This window comes from Gossypium raimondii, chromosome 6 (assembly GCF_025698545.1).
Source record: "Gossypium raimondii isolate GPD5lz chromosome 6, ASM2569854v1, whole genome shotgun sequence".
NCBI lineage: Eukaryota > Viridiplantae > Streptophyta > Magnoliopsida > Malvales > Malvaceae > Gossypium > Gossypium raimondii.
In genome coordinates this window covers 5,006,747-5,030,256 of record NC_068570.1, presented here as the reverse complement: position 1 = coordinate 5,030,256, position 23,510 = coordinate 5,006,747, and the positions used below count along the sequence as shown (strand labels likewise).

Sequence of the window (23,510 nt, the reverse complement as noted above, 5' to 3'; positions counted from 1 at the left end):
ATCATTTAGTCTATTTGATAAACGGGAGCCTTCTTTTACATATGTGGAGTAATGTTTTCTTTAAGGAGTTTAAATAGTTAGCTTTTATGGTTGTATTTAAGTAAAGGGTAAACAATATTCGTGGTTACTCTAAAGTAGAGTCCGTTTTATTTTGATTATTTAATTTTTTTGTAATTTAGTCGTTTTAAAGAAGATAATTATGCGGATTAGTCATTGCGGTTAAATTTTTGTTTTCTTTTAATGGTTTATTGATGTGGCGTATTAGCATAGTGAATGATTGATACATGTCAAAATTTTTTATGACTTTTGACTAACGTTTAGATACTTCATTATATTTAGTTAAAACTTTTTCCTCTAAAACATCTATAGATGTCTTTAAATTTAAGTCAAAAGTTAATAAAAAATTACATATCAGTCACTAAATAGGTTGATATGTCACGTCAAGATTCCATTAAAAGAAAATAAAATTTTATATATAATTAAGTCACATAATTCTCTTATTTAAAGTGATTAGATTAAAATTTATTTTAAAATAATTAAAATAAGATAAGACTATTTTAAAGTAATTATAGAGCATTTAACGGTGAATATCAAGTTATGTTAAATGTAAATGTTTAGATTTTCTAAATTACTTGGATGAATTAGCACAAGAATGATTTTTTTTAATGTACAATTTTTTCCTCGATTTAAAAATAGATTGAATCTATAGCACACCTTTTAAATAGTATTTTATACTTTTTGGAATGTGTCAAGTCAATAGCAAATTGGTACACTAGTGTCATATTATTTTTCGTCACGACATGGGGTAAACCTGTTAACGGAATGATTTTATAGGTATCAAATTGAGAATAAAAAAAATCATAAGTATCACTTTGAGGAATGAGTTATGGTTCAGGAACTAAACTACATATTACCCCCAACATGGGATCATGTTACATATTGTGTAAATGTTGAAAGTTAAATTTTATTAGAATCAAGACTAAATTGATGTAATTTGTAAATGTTAAAGGTCAAAGTTATTATGTTAATTTTAAAAGTTGTCACTTTGTTAGCCGATTCGTGATTAAAAATATAAAATCGAATAGTTGAGTGATTATTTTGTAACTTTTCATGATTGGATAGTCACTATTTTATAACTTTTATAGTTGAGTGATAAAAAATTTTACTAATCATCGGTGATAAAAATTTCACATAGTGACGACAAACAAGTAAAAGGAAATTAAAAATAGAGTTAATTGCAATGGACATATTTAAATTATAATTTTATTTTAAATTGATTTTCAAATTTGAAAAATTTTAGTTACATTTTCAAACTATCAATGTTATTGCTAATAAGGATCTTTTAGTATTGAAATCGTTAATTTAACCATTAAATGACACGTAAAATTTTACATGACATAATTTAAAATGAAAAATTTAAAGAAAAGTAAAATATTATCTCATAAATTTTAAAAATTAAAACTAAAAATAAAGTAAAACCTCATGAAAGTGAATAATAGTTTCGTAAAAGCGTTGAAAACCTCAAAACTAAGATTTTATAAGATCTATTTTTCTTTAAATTTTTATTTTAAATTATGTCACATAAGATTTGAAATCTTATTTAACAATTAAGTTAATTATTTTAGTAATGTAAGGACCTTATTGATATAACATTGATACCTTGATGTTGTAATTAGAATGTTTTAATGTTTGAGGACCAATTTAAAATGAGGGTCATAATTTGGGGATGTTCTGTGCAATTAACTCACATAAAGGTCAAGTACGGATTAAGGTGAAGATAGAAGAATATATAAAGCCTGTGGGCCAAAGCCCAAAAGATTGATCATCTTCCATCTTTTACCATCCAAATCTCCAGCCCACTCCAATTCTGAAAACTCTTCCAATGGGTTCCATTGACACGCCGACAATTACAGAGAACGGTTCGACCCAGTTACAAGCCGCCGCTCCTTCCGGCGGCGACCACAAGCCTCCGGCCTCAGCTAACGGAGCGCAAGTGGAGGTGTCGCCGGAGCCTGAGGCAACGAAAAAGAGGAGGTCGAGTATGCTACCGCTGGAGGTGGGTACTCGCGTGATGTGCCGCTGGAGGGACGGCAAATATCATCCTGTCAAAGTTATCGAACGCCGTAAGATGCCCTACGCTGTGCCCTATGATTACGAATACTACGTTCATTACACCGAATGTAAGTTCTCTTTTCTCCTTTAGATTTAGGGTTTTAATTAACTTTTTCATTTTTTAGGGTTTTTCAAATTTTAGTTAAATTTTAGAATTATTATGCTAGAAATGTTAGAAAATTAAGTTTTTTTTTCCATAACCATGAGAGTGATATTGAAATTATAGTTAATAGGAGGCTTGATGAATGGGTGAAGCTTGAACAGCTTGATCTTGATTCTGTCGAAACTGTTGTCGATGAAAAGGTTGAAGACAAGGTAGATATCCCTTTCTAATGCAAATTCTACATTTCATTTCCCTCACTCGTTATCTTTGAGGGTGTGTTCATTTGAATAAATTTGCCAATGAGGTTTTCAGGTAACAAGCTTAAAAATGACACGCCACCAGAAGCGGAAGATTGATGAGACGCATGTAGAAGTAGTGAGTATATGTAAAACTTTCAGTTACTCGTGTCAAAGATGGGGGCATGTGATGGTTGTAAATTTGGTTGCTCTTTGTATTTCTGTAAATCTATAATAGTCTGCTCTGTTGTTTTCTAATAGGGCCATGAGGAGCTCGATGCTGCTAGCTTGCGTGAACATGAGGAATTCACAAAGGTGAAAAATATAGCGACCATAGAACTTGGAAGATATGAAATTGAGACGTGGTACTTCTCGCCCTTTCCGCCAGAATATAATGATTCGCTGAAGTTGTACTTTTGTGAGTTTTGCCTCAACTTCATGAAGCGCAAAGAGCAACTTCAGAGGCATATGGTGAGCATTCCCTTAGTATGGCAATACTTTTCCTCCTGCTGTACTTTATGTTGGAATACATTTAGAATTTTAATTGTCCTCCATTTACCAGTTCCTTTCTAGCTTTCTAAGCACCTAGTCTAATGCAACTTTGAATGTCTCTGCAGTGTAATTGCTTATATAGAAAGTTTTAATTGTCGCCTATGTATCTGTTTGTCTATGGCCATTGTGTTTTATGTTCAAGATATGGTGCCAATAGTCTTTTTCTCTTTATATCTTGAAGTAACATCTTAATTTGCACGTCTCTGTGGTGTACTTGCTTATATAGAAGGTTTTATTTATGCCTGCATTTATATTATGGGTTCTCTACTCTCTTTATCATCTCTGGGATAGATGGAATGTGTTATAGATGTTAGATATTGCTCAGTTGAAAGAAAAAAAATGTCTTTGTTGACGTGCAATTGCCTTAAGCCACAAACAGGGCCGAGATAATATTAACTCTGGTTTTATGATTAATGTGTAGAGAAAGTGTGATCTGAAGCATCCCCCTGGTGACGAAATATATAGAAGTGGTACTCTGTCAATGTTTGAGGTATGCTGTTGATGAGCCTTTAGTGCTGCTACTTTCTTGCTGCCTCAAAGAAAAAGAAAAGGGTCTTTCTTGGTGCATTTTAAGTAAATCCATATGGTTCTGGTTTTCTTCACTTCTACCCCATTGTTTTCATTGTCGAACTCTTGGAAATTCATGACACGGTTGAAAAAGCTGAGAAAAAATTACCAGAAAGAGAGAAGGAGAGAGAGAGAAGAGAGCATGAGAAAGCTAAGAGAGAGTGAGAAAACCAATTCCAAATTTCATAACCACCTCCATTGCCTGATTGGTGGCTAAAAAGGAGAAAAAGGGATTATTAACAGCTGTCATAACTAAGCTTAAAAGTCACCGTTTCATTAAACTGTCCCTCTACCCTGACAACCCGACCCCCAAAACGCACGGTATTATTTTAAAGAGTCCAAAATGCAGCGTTTACAACAAAAATAAAAACAAACTGAAATGAACAGAAATTTAAACAGACCGTTGTTGACCGAAGCTCGACTTTCATTTTGGTCCATAACAATTAAATTTTCAAAACTATTTGATTGTCCATGAATCAAATAATCATGAAATCTTCTTGAAGAATGCTTAACTTTGAAAAGTAGAGTATGCTTTGAGTTCTAGTTTTTCCTCTTTTGGCTTATAATTGTTCAAATATTTGTCACCGCCCCCCCCCCCTTTTTTTTCTAGCTCCCATGCTATGTTTTCCTGCTACATAATTACAGTTGTTAATTTTCATGTTCGTTTGCTCAAATATTTTGTAACAGGTTGATGGCAAAAAGAATAAAGTTTATGGGCAGAATCTTTGTTATTTGGCAAAGTTATTCCTTGACCACAAGACCCTTTATTATGATGTTGATCTGTTTCTGTTTTATGTTTTATGTGAATGTGATGATCGAGGTTGCCATATGGTTGGATACTTTTCTAAGGTAACTTCTAGTGCATTTTTGTTACTTGATGCAGTGGAGGTTTATAACTAGTGTCTATATGTTTGTGGTCATTCTGATAATTTGTAATTGGAATTTAGTAATGTGGCATGGAGTGGATACAACAATTCTTGCCTTTGTAGCCTCAAATTATGAGCTTTCAAGTAGTAGAATTTATTGTTTATATGTGTGTATTTGGGGCTTTCAATTGCTTATTCATTTCATAGCATGTCTGCTAAAATTTTCTGTTGTTACCGATCATTTTTTGTCATTTCATTCTTACTTGTGTTTTTGACTGTACTTCCTAACACAAACAAATATCTTAGTTAGTAGTTTGTGTCTGATCATGCAGGAAAAGCATTCTGAGGAATCATATAATTTGGCATGTATCCTTACCCTTCCTCCGTATCAAAGGAAAGGCTATGGAAAGTTTTTGATCGCCTTTTGTAAGCTCCCTGCCCCTCTTGATATTTGATTTTCTTTTTCAAGGCTTATTTCATTAATGGATCAGAATAAGTGAGCTATTTATATGTTTGAATGAAAGAGAGACGGGGACAGATAGCACCAAATGATGATGATTATTCATTCGGCATTAAATGAGAATGTACCATTATCCTACTAGTTAGACTCTCAATATAACTCCAAGTTGGTTGTCTGGAATTGTTTTCAAGTTAGTTTACTAGAATCATGAGCTGCTGCAAATTTATAACATTTTCATGGAGTAAACTTAATTTCTATCTTCTAATTTCTTAAATTTTATTGCTTCATGCTAGTTGCGTAGTCTTGAATATAAATGATGTTATACTTGATTTTGTTGTTTTGTACTTTGCATTTGATCCCATCGGCATTTTATAATTCAACTTTATTGCTTATTTTGTCTCTGTTATGGACCCAGCATATGAACTTTCGAAGAAAGAAGGTAAAGTTGGTACACCTGAAAGACCACTATCCGATCTAGGGCTCTTGAGCTACAGGGGGTACTGGACGAGGGTTCTTTTAGACATCTTGAAAAAGCATAAGGGAAATATTTCCATCAAGGTATCACTACATGAAGCTGTATTAAAAATGTAGTGGGCTGTGTTCTATGCAATTCCCCTCTTCTTTGTCCTAATGGAAATTTATGTTCTTGCTTGGGGGGTGGTCAATGCCTACACTGTGAAATGCAGTGAGACTCAGCGCCATCAATTTAGATTAATTTGGAATGGCAAGACTTGCTTAATTAGATATCAATTAAATAGTATTGGGAGCTTTTGGGGCTGAGAATAAAATGTTCATTTGGTTCATTCTGACATCAAAAAATTGAACCAGAGTATGATTCAGTCAAGCTTGAGTAGCTTGTGATTAGGGTTGCTTGCTTTCACCTCAGATTGATGGCAACAGATGAGGCACTAACCTAGAAACTAAAAGTTGGTATATTATCTTCCACATAGAAATAAGAGAAAAAAAATTGAAAATGATGTTAAGGAGCATGCCTGATTCGATAGGTTTGATGCTGCTTCTGATAAACTGTTTATTCTTGTTTGTTATATTGATGTCTCTGAATAGCTGTATCTATTAATGCGATTTCTCCTAGAATATTGATTCATGCATGTTGTACAAAATTCATTGCATTGTGGTGTCACTGAATTCTTAAATACTAATTTTCTACATGAATCTAATTTTCTGCAGGAGCTCAGCGACATGACAGCTATAAAAGCAGAGGATATATTGACCACCCTGCAGAGTCTAGAACTGATTCAGTACAGGAAAGGTCAACATGTTATCTGTGCAGACCCCAAGGTCTTGGATCGCCATCTAAAAGCAGCTGGCCGTGGTGGTCTTGAGGTTGATGTTAGCAAATTAATCTGGACACCATATAAAGAACAGAGTTAATGATGCTACTCATATAAAGAACAGGTTCGAATTACACTAACGAGTTTGTCTACTTAGTAGCTGTTTAGTTAGGAATTTGTAGCTACTTGTGTTTTATGTATAAAGCTGAGGTCTTAGATTATGAGATTAGAAACTCAAACTTAGATCAACTCAAGAGCCATTTACATTCTAGATGTACTTATTGCCATCACACCATCACCTGTGTCATCTGAGATATGTCGGGACAAGCTAACCTGTATATGTTTTATTACACCGTGAGTTACAATATAACGACTTTCGTCTCTCTCTCTCTCTCTCTTATGTTTGACATTTGATTTGAGTTCCACCTGTGTTTGAATGGAAGTTGTTGCTCGCAACCTTATTGCTTCTGAATGGGTTTTATAATCATATTTCATGTCCTACTTTTCTCTACCCTTGGTTTGGTAGTGTTGTTGGAAACATAGTGGAGGAGATAAATGGTGACAATCTTTGAGAGTTTTCTCTACCGTTAGTTGGTTGGTTATCTTTAGATGATTGTCATTTAATCTACCTTTCACCGTCTTGTCCCCATTTATGTTTGTCTATTAGATTTGACAATTGATGCCAAGGAAGGTAGTATATCTTTTATAAATCATATATAAAATTATACGTTGGATATGGGTGTATATATATGTATTTTTAAATCATATAGAAAAATCATATTTCATTTCCATCTTTATGCAAGCTTCCATATTTGATGCTTTGTTTTTGTTTCTGGGGCTCTAAGCAAGCTTCAACAATGGAAAGGGGTTGATGTTAGGCATCCTAGTACTAGCATAGGGGGGTTAATGCTAAATTATTTTATCTGTTAAAAGTCACTGCTGACCACAGTTTTATTCCCTTTCTCTTGGCCATTAACTTTACTGTTTGATGTCTGCCTAATGATACAGGCGGCTCTCTTTACAACCATCACCTTCAATAACAGTTCTTCATTATATTTTATTACTGTATATATATATTACATTTGTATATTTTATTAAATAAAAATAATCTTTAATAAATAAAAATACATTTGTATATTTTATTAAAGGCTTATTATATCATTAGATATCGATTTAACTAATTTTTTAATGTTTAATTTGAGTTTTTGAGTTGATACACATTTTAGTATCCTAATAACAATGTTGATTTTTTAGTAGAATCAATTTTTATCAATTCAATCATAATCTCAAAAATTAAATGAATTTTTAATTATCACTAATTTTCTTTCTTTCTTTTTTTGGTATACTTAATGTCTGTTTTACGCCCATGTTTGGGGTTCGTGGTTACTTCTTTCGCCAATATTATCTAAGTCCACACTCAACCACTTATTGGTTATCACTAAATTTATTTTAATAACAAAATCAAAATTACAAAGATGCAAACTTAGTTATATCAACAATTAATACAAGGTGGACCTTAAGACCTAAAAGATTAAGACCATTACAAACTCATGTTCTGGCTTTTACAGAAAGAGCAAGGAACCACTACAATATTTGTTCACATTTACCAATGTTAAATGAAACTGGTTAATTCGGTTTTTTATACATAATCAACCTATTGATCAACATTCAGAAATAATTGATCCATCGGCTTTGGTTTTAACCAATTTAATCAAATCCACTTGATTTTGGTCAAATTAATAATTTTCTTGTTTAGAATAAATCATATGTTCATTATATATTATAAATATTTAAAATAAATTGAAAATAATGTATAATAAGTGAATTCTCCGCTTTGATTATAAATTTCAATAAATAATAAGCAACCAACTTAATCATTTTGGTTGAGCTTTTGACTCAACATCAACAAAACTTAATAGATTTCAATTGAATTTTGCTCACGTTAATAATAGCAATTTATAAACATTAACATAGTATTATTGATTTAGTTATAATTTTAGCATTAAGTTCATGTCTGTTATATAGTTCATAGAGATTAGTTTTTTTAATCGATACGCACGACTCTCTTAACAATATCATTTTTAAGATACGGATAGGGATAGAAGCTTTAATTCTTTCAACCCGTTAACATGTGAAACAATGTATGTTTGTTTTCAAGTTACTGTAGTTCCACTGTTGACAAATCAATTTCTATTTCACACTGTCATACCTTCTCTATCTTATTCACCAGCCAAAAAGAAAACCCCCGGAACTGTCATCCTTTAGAAGTCATTAGCCCTTCCCAAATAAATGATTTTTAATGGGTGCCAAAAATTATCTGAAAATAGAACCTTGATCTGACACCCCCTTATCTGTTCATTTTGTCACCCTCAGTATCCAACCGGCAGCAATAATCTTTGTGGTGACCATGTAGGGTCTGTCTATCATTAACTTTTTTAAGATTAAAATATCCTTAAAATTTCTTTCAAATTTTTATCAACAATCCCATTACCTTCACCATAATTTCATGTCTCTTAACACAAGTGGAACACAAACATTAATCATCAAAATTTGAACTCCTCTTTTTTTTCTTTTTTCTTTTTTGAAGAACAAATCATATACATTACCTAGTACATTGTATGGATCTGTTTTTTTTTTCCATCAAACAGTGGTTGGTTCTTGATGTCTGTTAAGTTGAATCTGTTGAAGCTGTAATCTTTCCAGTGCAACCCCACGTGATCTCCTCTGCCAAAGTGTAGTATCGGATCCATCTCTTTCATCACCTTGTTTCGGCCCTTTTTTTATTACAGGCAAAGGTGGATCCATGGTTTCAATGTTGATTGTACAAGAATTCTCTTTCCCATCATCACCCTTAGGCTTGCTTGTCCCATTTATCAACACTTGTTTTCTTCTACAACCGGTGGTGGCGGCGGTCGTGGAGGTAGCTGGGCTGCCAGTTAAATTCTTACCAGAAAACAGCTTCTTAAGCTTGAAATATTTGACAGTACTACTATTGAAGCTGCTGCTGCTGCTGTTCTTGGGGGTGACAGTACTGAGCTTGTAAGAAACAGGGAACCCAACAATCTTGTTGTTCCTCTTCACTTGTCCCATGCAACTGATCTTTGGTGACAATGGATCTTCAGACAAGGAAGCCGACCTGTCAACAACTTTCCATTTGGGGAGAACCACATCTTTAATGGAAGGTTTAGAACACAACAATGGCAAAAACATTCCTTTACTATTAATCTGCTGCTGCTGATGGTATCTGTTTCCCATCTATTTTGAAAAGAAAGAAAAAAATGGGAGATGGTGAGATGAATGGAGACGAAGAAGAAAAAAGGGAGGGGTTATAAAAGGGGCAGTGGTTGAGTTTTTTGTACCAAAAAGTCTCTTTTGTAGGCAAAGTGATATTGATTTTGAGATTGTCAAATATATGAACAAAGTATTGTACTTATTTATGATGTGGGAAGGTTTAGGGTTACATGTTATTATTATACCATTGATTTTGGTTGTCTTACTGTTCAAACATTGGTAATTAAGAAACTAAGAAGAAGACAAAATAGAAGTGAGTTACTTCTTACCTTTTGTTGATGACTTCCATGTCATCTAATGACTACCGCTGAATTTGGGGGGTTTTTTCTTTTTTTTTTTCTAACATATTTTTTATATATAAAAATATTAGTTCTTTTACACCCAATTCTGATCGTATCAATTATTTTTGATGTGATAGTTTCTCCCAACTCAAAGATAAGAGGATAATGTGCTTCAACACACTCGAATCCACATTCTCTTACATTGACAACAACATTCATATGAATCGAGCTAAAACCTAATCGGTCAAAAATAATGAAGTTTGATATTTTTGAGTGGGTTATTATATATATGTATGAAATTGAAGTAAAGAGTATGAGTAGACAACATATAGGCGTGAACAGGAGCAACATTATTTTGGTTTTCTTGGAGACTGCTAAGCATGCTGTAAACTAAAGAAAAGTAACTGACTGTTCACAATTATTTTAGGCCCCCAAACTTTAAATCCCAATATTTTTTTCTTCTTCTTGAAGGAAAAAAAAACACACACACACACCCCAATTCACCAAATAGATTCCACCAATTTTTCACCCTACTGATTGTAAATCATAGGCTGACCCCCCTTTCGGGTCCCTTTGTGTTACCCATTTTCATTTGAAGTTGAGAGCCCATATGTAAGGTTAGTCTTCTTTTAGTTTTAATCAGTGTTAACTTCATTTATCATAAGAATACATAAATTGATGGTTTGGGTATTATATTCAACATTTTAAAACTATAGGTACTACATTAGATATTTTATGAAAGTACATGTACTAAATATGAGATTATCCCATTTTGAGGTTTTAAGGACTAACATATAAATAAAAATATAAATTCACAACAAAGTTGGCTTTAGCCGGTAACACATTAATTACTTAATTCAATTATAAAATAAAGCTAAAATACAAATTTTATATGACAATTAAAAATATGCCAATTATGTCAATCAAAATGCACAACATTAATTATATGAGAAGTCACACACTATAAATATAAATAAGATATTTGCACAATGGAAGAAATTCAATGCAAAATTCTTTATTGGTAGAATTTTCTTTCCTTTTAGTGTTATTTTAAGTCTTCTTTTTTTTGTATTTTAATTATTTTTACTATTTTATTCATTTTTGTATTTTTAATTTAGAGAAAATATTGAGTAAATCATCTTTCGCGTTACTCCTAATAAACTAAAATAAATATTTCGATATGTTCTACATTAAATATTATATTGTTAAACTAATTTTGTTTTACAATTTTGACTATAAATGTGAGATTACAAAGTCTCCAACATCCTAGCGAGTAATCGTGAGTGGTAGTGGTGCTGACCTTTAAAATGATATAAACGGTTATAATGATAAAATTATATTTTTTCTATCGTAAAAATTACGATTTAATTTCGACCCTAATTTTTTTTTTTTTTGATTTTACTACTGCCAACAATAAAGTAGTAATCCCTTGGTATTGATCCAAAGATAAAGTGTTTTTTCTTAAAGCATGGCCAAATGAAAGAGGAATTTTTTTTTACTTATTTTAAATGGTCTACCATATTTTTAATTATAGAAATAGCCCTTTCAATTTGTTTTATAAATAAATCAAAAAATTATTTAAAACTTTTATATAATAAGCCCATAAACATTTAAAAAAAGGTTATGTTTTAAATTCATCACTAATTTTATAAAAGCATAAATAATTTCACAATAAATTATTTATAATTCATATTCTTTAAATTTACTTAAAATCTACATTTACTAATTAATAATTAAAACTAGCTTACAAAATATGCATAGAAATATGAATTAAGACAATCTACTACTATAATATTTATTTTTATTTTTTCCAAATAATATCATATATTTATTTGATAAATGTTTCAATTATTTGTAAGCATTTTCTTAGGTGAAGTTTTACATGTAAAAATAAAAATTGATATATAATTTTTAAAATTACTACTAAATTGAATATATTTAAAATATTCCACTAATTTTTATAAACTATAATTACAATTAAGTTATAAAACTAAAGTAAAACACAAATGGAATTAATATTACATGAAAAACGAGGGTACTTTAAAAACCTAATCACACCTTACAAATATCTAAATTAACTTTATTAAAATAATTTACCATTTTAATTAATTGAATTAAAATAAATTATAATAATTGAATTTAAATTTTGTTTTAATTAAAAATATTAAAATACGCTCAATTTTTTCCTCTGTTATTATTTATAATTAAAATTAAAAATACAAATATTAAATCCGTACATCACACGTGATAAAGTTAAACGTCGATAATGACAATTTAGAAAGATAGCAAAGCAATAAGAATAAAAAAATAATGATAATATAGAAGGATCGCAAAGCAATAAGAATAAAAAATAGTGACAATATAAAAAGATCGCAAAGCAATAAGAATAAAAAATAAAACACACAGATTTTACGTAGAAACCATTTTGGGAAAGAAATCACAAGCAGAAGAGAAGAAAATTCACTCATGTTAAAAATCGAGAATGATACAAGAGGAGTTCCAACTGCATCTATTTAAAAGTTGAAAAACCTTATTCTAATCAAAGTCAAATAAAAGAAGTGTAGTACTATACGGCCTTAAGCCGCACCACAGATCCCTAATTTTACAACTATATTATGTTGTTAAACGGATATTTAAATTACACAACTCTAATAACACAAAATAAGATTTCAAAATCATAATTATATTTTCAAAGGAGATAATATAAATAAAAGCAACCAAAATTGACTTTAATCAGGAGGTGAGGTAAAATGGTAGTCAAGGAGCTTGATCTATGTTCCTTACATCATCTCAAGATGTTTGTTTATTTTACATTTCATGTCAAACGTTGAATCTTTAGATTTATATATTTATTTTTCAAGGAAATAATTATAATAATATGTAATTTAAATTGAAAAAATATATAACACAATTGAATCAATGAGAGCAGGCAACATGTTTGTTGAATCTTGTGTTTATTTCGAGCTCCCTATATTTACATATTTCTTTTCAATCAATCCTATATTTTAATTTATATTATTTTAAAAATAGAACCATTTATTAAGCTTATAAACTAATTGTTAAATATATTATCACATATGTAATGATATATGGGTTTATTATTTATACATATTACTGCTTGTTCAAGATTAAAATTTTTAAAATATAAGGAATAGAAATGATCGACTAAATCTACAGCTTTATGTATAATACTTAACTAATAACATAATTTAACTGCTTACTATTTAAATTACAATTGGGATTTTAATATTCAAAATTAAAAAAAGGCTAAAATTAATTAATTTAAAAATATAAAATTGCATAGCAAAATTCCACCAATGAAAACAACAAACACCTAACGTCTTTTTTATCCCATCTTTACTCATATTTATATTTCAAATTATGTTTTTCTTTTTGGAAAAAAAATATTTTTATTTTAAAAAACCTGTCTGAAAAAACAAATATAAAAAAGAGGGAGATTTTATCTTTTCCGTTTAGGGTGGCTGACGGTTTCAAAATTATTATTTCTTAATTAATTTCTGTCAACCATGAAAATGGCGGCGGTTACGGAGAGACGGTGCCAGCACAGCCAAACATGTTTGAATATTTATCAACACCGTCGATCATAAAGGGCAAATGGAAGGCGTCGATTTACATCTGAATCTCATCATCAATTAAAAAATTGTGATGATGAACAGTGGAGCGTGGTGGAAACAGTAAAGGATGGTCTGAGTCCCAGATATGGGAGAGATGCTTACAGCTCAGCCGACAGCACCATGTGTTCCCGCATGTGCATGGCACGTGATTCTCTTGCCCTTTCGTTTTGGTATATCTTTGTCCCTAACCCTAACTATAACTACGATAATGTTAAAATACCATGACCATTATTATACGTTACAAAAGTTTTTTGAATTTATTCCTTATTTAATTCTTTTAAATATCAATTATGATTCATAAGTGATAATGAAATTTAAAATTTTTATTAATCAGATGAAAACTCTCTTATAATTATAAGGTATTCTAATTTTCTAGACACGTTTAATTATTATATCGTAATTCTTTGTATAATTTTTATAGTATAAATTGTAATTTTAAATTATATAATTTTAAATTCTAGGAAATACTAATTATTATGAAAATGATAAATTACCCAATTGATCACTCAATTTTTAAAACAAACCACTCGATTGACGGCATCAAAGTCCTTTAATCGATTTGCTCCATTTCGATTAATTAGACTATAAACATTTTAGATTATTTACTAATATAAGTTATCTTCTCGTATTATGATCCGACCTCGTAATATAATTTAATATTAATTAAACATTAGCTAATCGATAAATTAATATTTATTTACATTTTATTTTACATTCAAAATTACGATAATATTAATGTGAATCATAAAAGTTTGTTTAAACGAATTTATACGAAAAATTATAAATATAAGGGTCTGTTTGATTGCTAGTAAAATATTTTCCGTAAAATGATTTACGGAAAATGTTTTACTTTTCTTTAAAATGATTTATTGGAAAATATTTTCGGTGTTTGATTGAATCTGTAAAATATTTTCTCTTTGCTTGGCGATTTTTGAAAATATTTTTCAAAAAGTTGTTTTACATATATTAATATATATTAATAAATTTTATATTTTAAATTATTTTTACATATATTGCAATAATTTATTTATAATAATACTCAATTATTAAGCTACAATATTAATCGTTATAAATTGAAAAAAACAAATATCAAATAAATTATTTGTAATTGTGTTAAAAAAACAAGTATTGAATAATTAAAAAAACAAGTTATTGGAAAATCGATAAACAGAAGCAGTTTTCTACCGGAAATGAAGGAAGGAATGAAGGAGGCGATAGAGAGGAGAGCACGAAAAATGTCTTATGGAAATTGAAAGGGTAAGGCATTTTCCCTAAAATGTAACCTATTTTCCCTTGTTTTGGAGTTTATTTTCCAAGTGGAAAATGTTTTCCGCCAATTAAACGCTGGAAAAGTTGGAAATGATTTTCCGAAAAATCAATTCCGTCAATCAAACAGACCCTAAATGATGAATTAAACTACACAAGGAAGATGAGAGTGGCGGTTCACACAATGATACTGTGTAGAGAGCAATTTAGGGTGGTAATTTGGCAAGGTTTTGGCATAACAGAGGGAAATCTACTCTAATGGTGAAGGAGGGGATATATAGGCAAGTTAGGACACTCGTAGAATTGACACATGTTCGTTTGGGTCTTGTCCTAGTCTACTCCTTAAGCAGGATAAGATTGATGTATCTGGTGATAAAACTGCAACTAGACTTGTACAATTTGAACTCCCAGGTGTAGGAAACAACGATAGTGTGCTGCACGTGTGTTTTCTCGTTCATCAAAATTTTGGTTTTGCCATAAGAGTGCGCCTATAGTTGCCATTTTAGGGGAAAAAGGGATTGTTAGAACAAGATACTCTATCCACGTCTTCAACATCAGGTCTTAAAGCCTGACTTTCTCTTGTCAAGGCCTCCATCTCACCATGAGAAGCCTGAAGTTACTGTTGTTGGAAAGCCAGTTGTGGTTGGTAATCTGGGTACATATGACACCCTTGCCTTTATACGTTAAGTGGGGAGGCAGCTTCATTGTGCTGCCACTGGAACTGAGGAAGGTTTTGACTTGCTCTCAATTCTCTAATAACTTCAGTGTATTGATGAAGTTGTTCTTGATGTTGGTGGTATTATTGGTCGTACCTAAGTTGTTGCATCATTTGATCCTTTAAAGCCCTCATTTGCTCTTGTAATTCCATGAATTGTCGGGAAGAGAAATTGGAGCTATAATTCTGTTTGTTCTTTAGGAGTGGGGATTGAGTGTATGTTAGTCGATGGTGGGAATGATAGCTGGTTTGTATAAGTGTTGTATCTAGGCTACCGCAGTTGATGCTGACGGCATCAATTTTCATATGGATCACTGTAGGGATTGTATCAACGTGCACGTGCTGAGGATTGCTACTTTGGTCACTCTGAAAAGCCTACGTAAAAGTAATAGCAATGGAACCATGGTTCTTGGGGATGTTCTCATTAGGATGATATAAATCCTTCCACGCTTATCACCCTAAAATGTTGAGGCTAAAGCTAAGAAGGATGATGCAAGTGATGGTTCACACAGTGGTACAGTGCAAAGAGCCATTTATGGTGGTGATTTGGCAGAGTTTGATATAAGTGAGTGCGATACCCCTAATGCTGAAGGGGGAGTATATACAGACAAGGCTGATCACTACGTGCCGTGGGCCTTGACATGTGTTCATACAAGTCTTATCTTGGTTTGCTCTTTATATGACGTAATAGCATTTTAGCCAAATGATGATGGGATTAATATATCTAGCGATTAGGCTACGATTTGATTTGTGCAAACTTGATCAAGATACACATGCCGTCCATGCAAAAGGGAAGCTTGACATATGTCTTGATGAGGTAGAGTGAAGGTACTCCATGTGTAAAGCATATTATGTGTTAACGGGGATCATGTTTAGATAAGTATTGATTAATAATGGTTTAAAATGAATAAAGGAAAATATTTCCATTTTCTACCATAATATGTATATAATTTAAGTTTAAGCAACAAGACAATGGATGCTAAAATTTGACATGACATGTTTTTGTGTTTTTAAATTTACTTTAATATCTGTCCTCTTTCTCTGTCCTCAAATCAAACTACGGATCTTTTATTCATAAAAAAACTATGATTTATTATTATTAAAGTAAAAGAAAAACTGAAACGAGAGATGAAACTAGATTATGGGTTAGCTTAGGCTAGGCTAGGCTAGGCTTACAAGGGAAGGACATGCTTTGTCTTGTTCCTGAAAGACATGCTTTACGTGTGACCTAACATTTTCTCCTAATCCATGTGGGCATAAAGTTTATTTTCTTTTCTTTTGATTCAATGTGTCCATAAAGTAAATAAAGAAGTCTTGATAAAGAATAGACTTCTTCCTTTTCCTATACCCTCCATCCCTCTACCATGTCCCATGTATACCACAAAAAAGATAGCTCAAGATGCGTAGGGAAAGAGAAGCTTATCTGCCTGCCTAAACAGCCAAATTAAGATTGCTCAAAATATTACATAACTTTAATCATATTTGTTCTTTTTGACACAATATTTTAAACTATCCATAACACATCCTAACGCATAAATAAGAAGATAATACACTTTAATACACTTAAATTAATATTCTCTTATATTAACAACAATACTGATATTGAACTAATACTCAATCCACGTTACATAACTTAGTTTTAGTTTTACATTCATATATTTTTTAATAAAAAAGCAAAATAGGTAAAACTGAAGTTAGGTACAACGAATCCTATATTAATAGGGATTTGACATAGCTAGGTACTAGACCAACATACTCTGCAATAGATGGTTAATATCTTATGTGACCAGCAGCATTGCAGTGTCATCAAATTCATTAGATCTGTCTACATTTTACTCTTATTCAACTAATTCTACTTGCTTTAAATGTTTCACTAGATTCAATTATTTTAACAAATTAACCAATGAATTTGTAATATAATTATATTATCATACTAAAATTTTCTAATTAGTTATTAGACTCTTTCAATTTACTCAACATATATACATTAATTCAAAAAAAAATACAATCAAATTAAATAAAATTACTCGCATAAAAGGTTGGCAAAATTTTTAAACTGGGTGTAGCTTAGATTGTTTGATCAATAAACTGTTTTTTTTTTTTTGCAAAAGATAAAATATGAGCTAGAAAATGATATCTATAATTGTAAAAGTTCTTTTATCTTTATATGTTACCCTAAGCTCGAGAATGAAAACACGAAGACAAGTGACAAATGCCAATATATATATAATATTAATTCAGAAGCTAAAAAAGATTCAAATTCTACTCGCATGCATCCAATATTGAACCAAATGCGTTAATGAAAAAAATCAATCCAATGAATTTTCCAAAATCCTGCTTAATATTCTTGAACAAAAGTGAATTTGACAATAAAAAATTCCCATGTGGGTTGAACTCCATTGAAAACCCAAATTCAATCAGACTCTGACTCATTTTCTAATTATATAATATATTATGTAATTTGCATCACATACTCTAATAATACATACCCTATAATTATATATAATACTATAAGATAAACATTAAAAGATATGCTAAATTGTTTATATTTAAAATTTTAATTAATGAAAAAGCATCTTAAATATTAAATTAAAAAATTACATAATTGCTCTGTTTAAAAACTTAAAAATAACATGGATGAACTTAAAATAATTTGGGATTGTCAATTACAAATATAAGTGAGTTTAGACAAAATTTAAAAACCATATTTTAGACCAACCCCAACTTGAACAAATATGAAATGTGCTATGTACATGCATAGACTGCAATAGGAGCAGCCTGAACCATTAAAACTTCTTTGAGCAAAAAACAAAAACACCATGAACAATTCTAGTAAAGGCAAATAAAACAAAAAACAAAGTCAAATTATTAGTCGAGAATATATATATATATATATATATATATATAAAATAAACCAGGGATGTTCAATGTACCTAATCCTGGAGCCAATTATCGAAACGTGACATCATTGGTGTATAATTCAAAAGGTTGCCACACCTTGCTTCAAAACATAAGTGCCCACAGTTCACATGTTCCTACTTTTTAGAATGAACCAAACTCATGGTATACAAAAAGATAACACAAGAAAAAATCGTACCTATCATCATCATGTGTGCTGTAAACAAGGTTTGGCAATATTGAATCATCGGAGTTACTGCACAACTTGCATTTGCTGGGCATGATCACTTCACGAACCAAAAGCGAATTTCGCCACTGTCTCAGGTTCTCTCTCACTAGATGGCAAAATGGTTTTTTGAGTTCAAAGTTAAAATGATGGTCTGCCATTGCCTTCTAATTTGGAGTAATATGACATAATTCTGTTCAGCACATAAAGGGAGCAAAAGAACCATAGTGACTCAGTTACCGCAACAAACTTAGGCTATTGTTTAGAGGTGTCATCATGGCTGTATTCCGAGGATCCAACAGCCTCTTCCTTTAGTAAATCGGAGTTTGTATTTTCTTGATTAGAAGTTCTAGTTGGGCCATCCTCCTCCTTGTCAGTATTGCTTTGCAACCCAATATTTTGTGCTATTGCCCTATGATCTTGAGATTCCTTGACTGTTTCAACATGTTGCTGGGCTTGAGCTTGTGACTTAGACAAAGGAAAAGATGCAGAAGCACCATCTGATCCTTTCAAAAGGCAAACATACTTGAACACCAGTTGTTTATAGTTATTTAGCAGCTCTTCAACGTCTTTTACTGTCAAATCACCGGCATGAGCAAACATGTATGGGCACTCTTGAAACACTTTACTCACTTGATCCTCCTTCAGAAGTATAGTCGCCCCTCTATTCTCCAATTCTGAGATGGATGGAACTTTAGAGATTGATGACTGATCTTTACTTGAAGATTTTCCATCAGAAGATTTAGGCCTATTAGCATGGTCCTCCTTAAGAGTGTGATGTCTGGATTCAGTTGGTTCTCTCTGATCTTGTCCAGCAAGTTGGTTAATTTGACTGGACAGACCATCCAAATCTGTTGAAAGGCCTGACAGAAGAGCTCGAGCAAACTCCATGTTTTTCTCAAACTCGGTTTCCTCCAATGAAAGGGCTTTTGCATCGATATTTGAGATGAAAGCCGCAGCAGACAGCATGTTCGTAAAAAAGTAGGCTGCTTCAGAAACTAATCGAGACTGACGTCTATAACGTTGTATATACAATAAATTCGAGTGCAGCTGTGGAGGATTTGCCTACGTAACAGATTTCATGAGAATCATACATTATTTATTATTTCTTAACAGAGGGATGATGAACTATACAACCAAGCATCCATACACTACTGACTTACCTTTATGGTAACATAAATCAACACAGGAAGAAAATCATCAGCTCCAGGAGGATTCTCATTTGAAGCAATTGAAGCATTAAGCAATAAATTATTGATAACCTTGCAACAATTGAGGATACACACAAGCTTGTCTCTTGGAGCCTTGTACATATTAATTTTTTGCAACTCTTTCTGTGCAAGCTGCCAAATAAAGTACAGATTCAGGGGAGAGACTGAAAGGTGGAATAGCTATCATAACTGGGAATCCAAAATCCCAAGCATATCCACACACAAGCTTTATCGACCAAATTTTTTTCTGAAATAAATTAGAACCATAATCAAACTGCACTCAAGTGTTGAGACATTTGTTGCACACAATAAATAAATTTTCTTCAAACAACAAAAAGTAGAGGCAGTGAATATGGTATGATATATTGCTCAATAGTTACTTATCCAAAAAATAAATAAAGATATATTAGACCTCAATTTATGTGCATAACAAAGTCAGATAAATAAGATCATCAAATTAAAAAGGCAACAATAATTACAACTAGTTCAGACATTATAATGATGACAAGCTTGTTTCAGATGGAAAGCATTTGTAGATAATTTTGTTTTAGATGGAAAGCATTTGTAGATAATTTGCAATACTCAACTGCTTAAGACCAAGACTTTTCATTTAATGTAAACAGAATTCTACCTACATTACTATCAGCTTGTCTTGCTCATAAAATTAGCAGACCTAATTAGAGATGGGGAGAAAAACTTATTGACCAAATCCCCAAGTATTTTACACCCAAAACTACAGAAGACCAGTTGTTCCTTTGTGGAAAATATTTCTGAGAACGACATTCTCTAAAAGCAGCGAACAAGGACTGGAACTTCAGCTTTTAATTGGTGCATTACTTCAAAACAGTTTAGTCAATTCTCAGTACAGCAAAGATATTAGCCATAAGTTTATAACCAAAAGCTGGGGGTACAAGCACTGTATCAAATTGAGTTCAATGATCAAATGATTTCACTGCTGCTTAAGACAATATGAATAATTCGTAGAAAACTGAAAAATTATTAAGGCATTAAGCATGGAGCTCCTATAAAAAAGGAATATCTTATGTAATATGGAACAAATATGGAGGAAAAATAGACATAAAAAAAAAAAACAGATTTATATGGTTACAGAGCGTGCAGCTTCAAGCATCCACATGTGCATCAACGTTCATGGTAGATAGCCAAAATCTAGATCAGCTATGTTTAATAGGATGACAAAATGCATAAACTGCCATCTAAAAATAGATTGATGCAGCATTGTCTTGACATGTTAACAAGGCATAACTGCACAGGGCCTCCTAACATTAGAAAACCACATCACGAGTGCACATTCCTCATTCGGTCATGCCATGGGATGAGAACAATAAAAGTGAGTTCATATCAAATTTGGACTCCTATGCTACGCTCATAGTAAGGCACGGAAGAATCTACCACATAAGATGACCTCAATAGAAGTTCTCTATACAGCTCAAGCAGGGATGCATTGAGGAAAATAGATTCTCCACGAAGCAATATTCCTAACAAAGAAATTAACTTTCCTACCTAGCTAAGGATTTCTGCACTTTTATGGTCCATCTTTCTAGCCTCCCTTATATGAATTATAGACAGCATGACACCTATCAGCATTACATCCTTGGAAGCATCTAATAAAAATGTTACTACTTTTGTCTATTTCACCATGATGAATTGTGAGAATCCCTAGCAGCTTCTTATTAACTAGTTGTTATTCCTGATTTCTAGATAAAGTCATTGATTATTATCTTCAAGGAGGCAAACACCTTGTAATGTTTTTTTACTCCAGCCAAAGCCATAATCGTTTCACTATTTGCACAGAAGATATCCAAAAATATACTCTACCAAAGGTTTTTAAAAAAAGGTTAAAAGGGTTCTCACTTCTCAATAGAATAGAAAGCCAAACATGAAAAGGAAAGATATAGTTCACAGAGACAACATATGCCAAAGGTAAGCTAACTCCATACTCCCAAAAAAAAATAGGCAACCACTTGAAACAGAAATTTCCCAATTTACCAGCCATGATGTCTCATTCTGAAAGGCCGGCTTAATATCCAAGTTCTCAGGCCGAACGAATTGCTGAACAAGAGCCATCTTCTGAGAAAGTTGTTCATCAAGCTTTACATCATCTGGAAGTGAAGCAAACACACGGGTAAATAACTTTGTCATAACATACTTCTCCAATCCCTGTATTAGGAAAAGAAAAAAAAAAGTAAATACATCAACCCAAGGTGAATTTCTTTTATCCTTTTTATTTTTTTCCCTTAAAACAAATTACCTAATGCAAGATAATCAGTTAAAATGACTTACTTCACCAGCACTGTCCAACTCCTCCTCTGAACATCCAGCCCAAAGCGGATGAGCTCGAAAAGCAGCTTCCATGTTGGCAAAGAATGCCTGTACGGCCGCACTGTCCCTTTCGGGATCAGGAGCATTGTTGGAGAACGAAACTATGAAACTGTAATATGGCGACACGAACGAAACTCAGAAAGTCAAAACCCTGAAACGATTGCCTAAAATGGAACAACCCAATCCTTCTTAAATTAAGTTCGATTATCAATTAATTAGACAAAAAAAAAACAGCTTCCACATCGGGATTTTTACTTAATTTGAAGCAATCAACTAATAAATTTAAATCACCGACCAAAGAAATTTATAAACAATCAATAATCACTTCCGATTAGTCGCAAATCACGTTCAATCATAAGTCTACGCATAGATTTAAAGATGAACATTTAAAATGAGAAAGAGAGGGAGCGACCTTTTGATAGATTTCACGAAATCAGCAGCGGAAGGCTGGCGCATACGCTCTAGAAAATCTTGCAATCCTAAGAAAACGTCGGCGTTCTCCATTTACGGTAACCGCCGTCTGATTGTTTGACAGTCGCTTAGCTGACGTTGATTAGAGAGGAGACAGAGAGAGGGCTTTTTGCTTAGGGGAGAAGTCTTCTAGAATGAGAAGAATGCGTGATTGAAGGTTCAGACGCAGTTGCAGACAACCAAAAACACAAAAAAAAAAAAAAAAAAAAAAATGAAATTGGGCTCTGTTCTTTCGGGTCTCTCGTTAATATTTAATCTATACTAATATTTACCTTTCTCTCCATCGCACTCGAATTTATTAATTTATTAAAAATATATTTTTCGTAGGGTAAATATTAAATTTAGAGTAAATTCTCTCAACTTTATGGTGTTTTTATTTTGGTAAAATAAAATTCTTGCAATTTTGTCACCTAATTTTTAAGACGTTTTTATTTTAGTCACTCAAGCGTTAAATCTCTAATAAAAGTTAATTTAATTGGTTGCTTTTATTTTAGTCACCTAAAAGTATTTTCTTTTAAGTATTGACTGGGTAAAAAAATGGTAGAAACTAAAATAATACACAAAAATATCAAATTGTATTTGTTTATCTCATTACCGAAATTTTAAATGTCTTTTATAATACTAAAATTTTAATTTTCAAAATATCATAATAATTTTTAATAATTTTCTTAAGTTGATATTCAATTGATTAAGGGTCATTGATGGCATCAATAAAGTATGTTATCTTTCTCTTTTTTTTCAAGAATATGACCATACAAATCGAGGGAAAAAAATACCTTTCATAGACAATAAAAGACAAGCTCCATCAACACAACAAAGGCTTCAGTTTCAATATTAATAGAACATTATGGCACGTTGACAATTGATACTGTTACAACTCAAGTACAATATATATAGAGTGATAGTAAGCACTTAATACGATATGGAAATCAACTCCGAATGACTCAAAGCGGTGGGCAAAATCGGCAAAACCATCCCTAATTGCAAA

At 31.8% G+C, this 23,510-nt stretch overlaps 3 protein-coding genes across 4 annotated transcripts; 1 reads left to right on the top strand and 2 right to left on the bottom strand.

Moving 5' to 3' along the window:
- The first annotated feature begins 1,832 nt into the window (after window positions 1-1,832).
- On the top strand, window positions 1,833-6,571 carry LOC105773875 (putative MYST-like histone acetyltransferase 1). Its single transcript, XM_012596051.2, has 9 exons — window positions 1,833-2,180; window positions 2,339-2,427; window positions 2,528-2,590; window positions 2,713-2,922; window positions 3,425-3,493; window positions 4,258-4,419; window positions 4,769-4,862; window positions 5,312-5,454; window positions 6,085-6,571. Exons 1-9 carry the CDS (start codon window positions 1,883-1,885, stop codon window positions 6,286-6,288), a joined length of 1,332 nt encoding a protein of 443 aa, XP_012451505.1. The 5' UTR covers window positions 1,833-1,882; the 3' UTR covers window positions 6,289-6,571.
- A 2,257-nt stretch (window positions 6,572-8,828) lies between these two features.
- On the bottom strand, window positions 8,829-9,443 carry LOC105774798 (uncharacterized). The gene has a single exon (XM_012597372.2). The coding sequence runs from the start codon at window positions 9,441-9,443 to the stop codon at window positions 8,829-8,831; it is 615 nt and encodes a 204-aa protein (XP_012452826.1).
- Window positions 9,444-18,209: 8,766 nt separating this feature from the next.
- Window positions 18,210-22,731, bottom strand: LOC105773760 (vacuolar protein sorting-associated protein 9A). 2 transcript variants are annotated; one of them, XR_008196934.1, is made up of 6 exons: window positions 22,464-22,731; window positions 22,013-22,160; window positions 21,719-21,889; window positions 19,664-19,843; window positions 18,474-19,565; window positions 18,210-18,377 (listed from the first exon to the last, which is right to left on the bottom strand). XR_008196934.1 is itself a non-coding variant. In XM_012595860.2 (5 exons), exons 1-5 carry the CDS (start codon window positions 22,553-22,555, stop codon window positions 18,756-18,758), a joined length of 1,401 nt encoding a protein of 466 aa, XP_012451314.1. In that variant the 5' UTR covers window positions 22,556-22,731; the 3' UTR covers window positions 18,210-18,755. The 2 variants fall into 2 exon arrangements, 1 of the variants encoding a protein (XP_012451314.1); XM_012595860.2 differs by having other exon boundaries at window positions 18,210-19,565.
- Between the last annotated feature and the right edge of the window lie 779 nt (window positions 22,732-23,510).

Coding starts and splice junctions, on each gene's coding strand:
- LOC105773875 (XM_012596051.2), top strand. CDS start 1,883: ATGGGTTCCATTGACACGCCGACAATTACAGAGAACGGTTCGACCCAG. Junction 4,420..4,768: donor TGGTTGGATACTTTTCTAAG/GTAACTTCTAGT, acceptor CTGATCATGCAG/GAAAAGCATTCTGAGGAATC. Junction 5,455..6,084: donor AGGGAAATATTTCCATCAAG/GTATCACTACAT, acceptor AATTTTCTGCAG/GAGCTCAGCGACATGACAGC.
- LOC105774798 (XM_012597372.2), bottom strand. CDS start 9,443: ATGGGAAACAGATACCATCAGCAGCAGCAGATTAATAGTAAAGGAATG.
- LOC105773760 (XM_012595860.2), bottom strand. CDS start 22,555: ATGGAGAACGCCGACGTTTTCTTAGGATTGCAAGATTTTCTAGAGCGT. Junction 21,890..22,012: donor AGTTGGACAGTGCTGGTGAA/GTAAGTCATTTT, acceptor TTCCTAATACAG/GGATTGGAGAAGTATGTTAT. Junction 19,566..19,663: donor TGATTTATGTTACCATAAAG/GTAAGTCAGTAG, acceptor TCTGTTACGTAG/GCAAATCCTCCACAGCTGCA.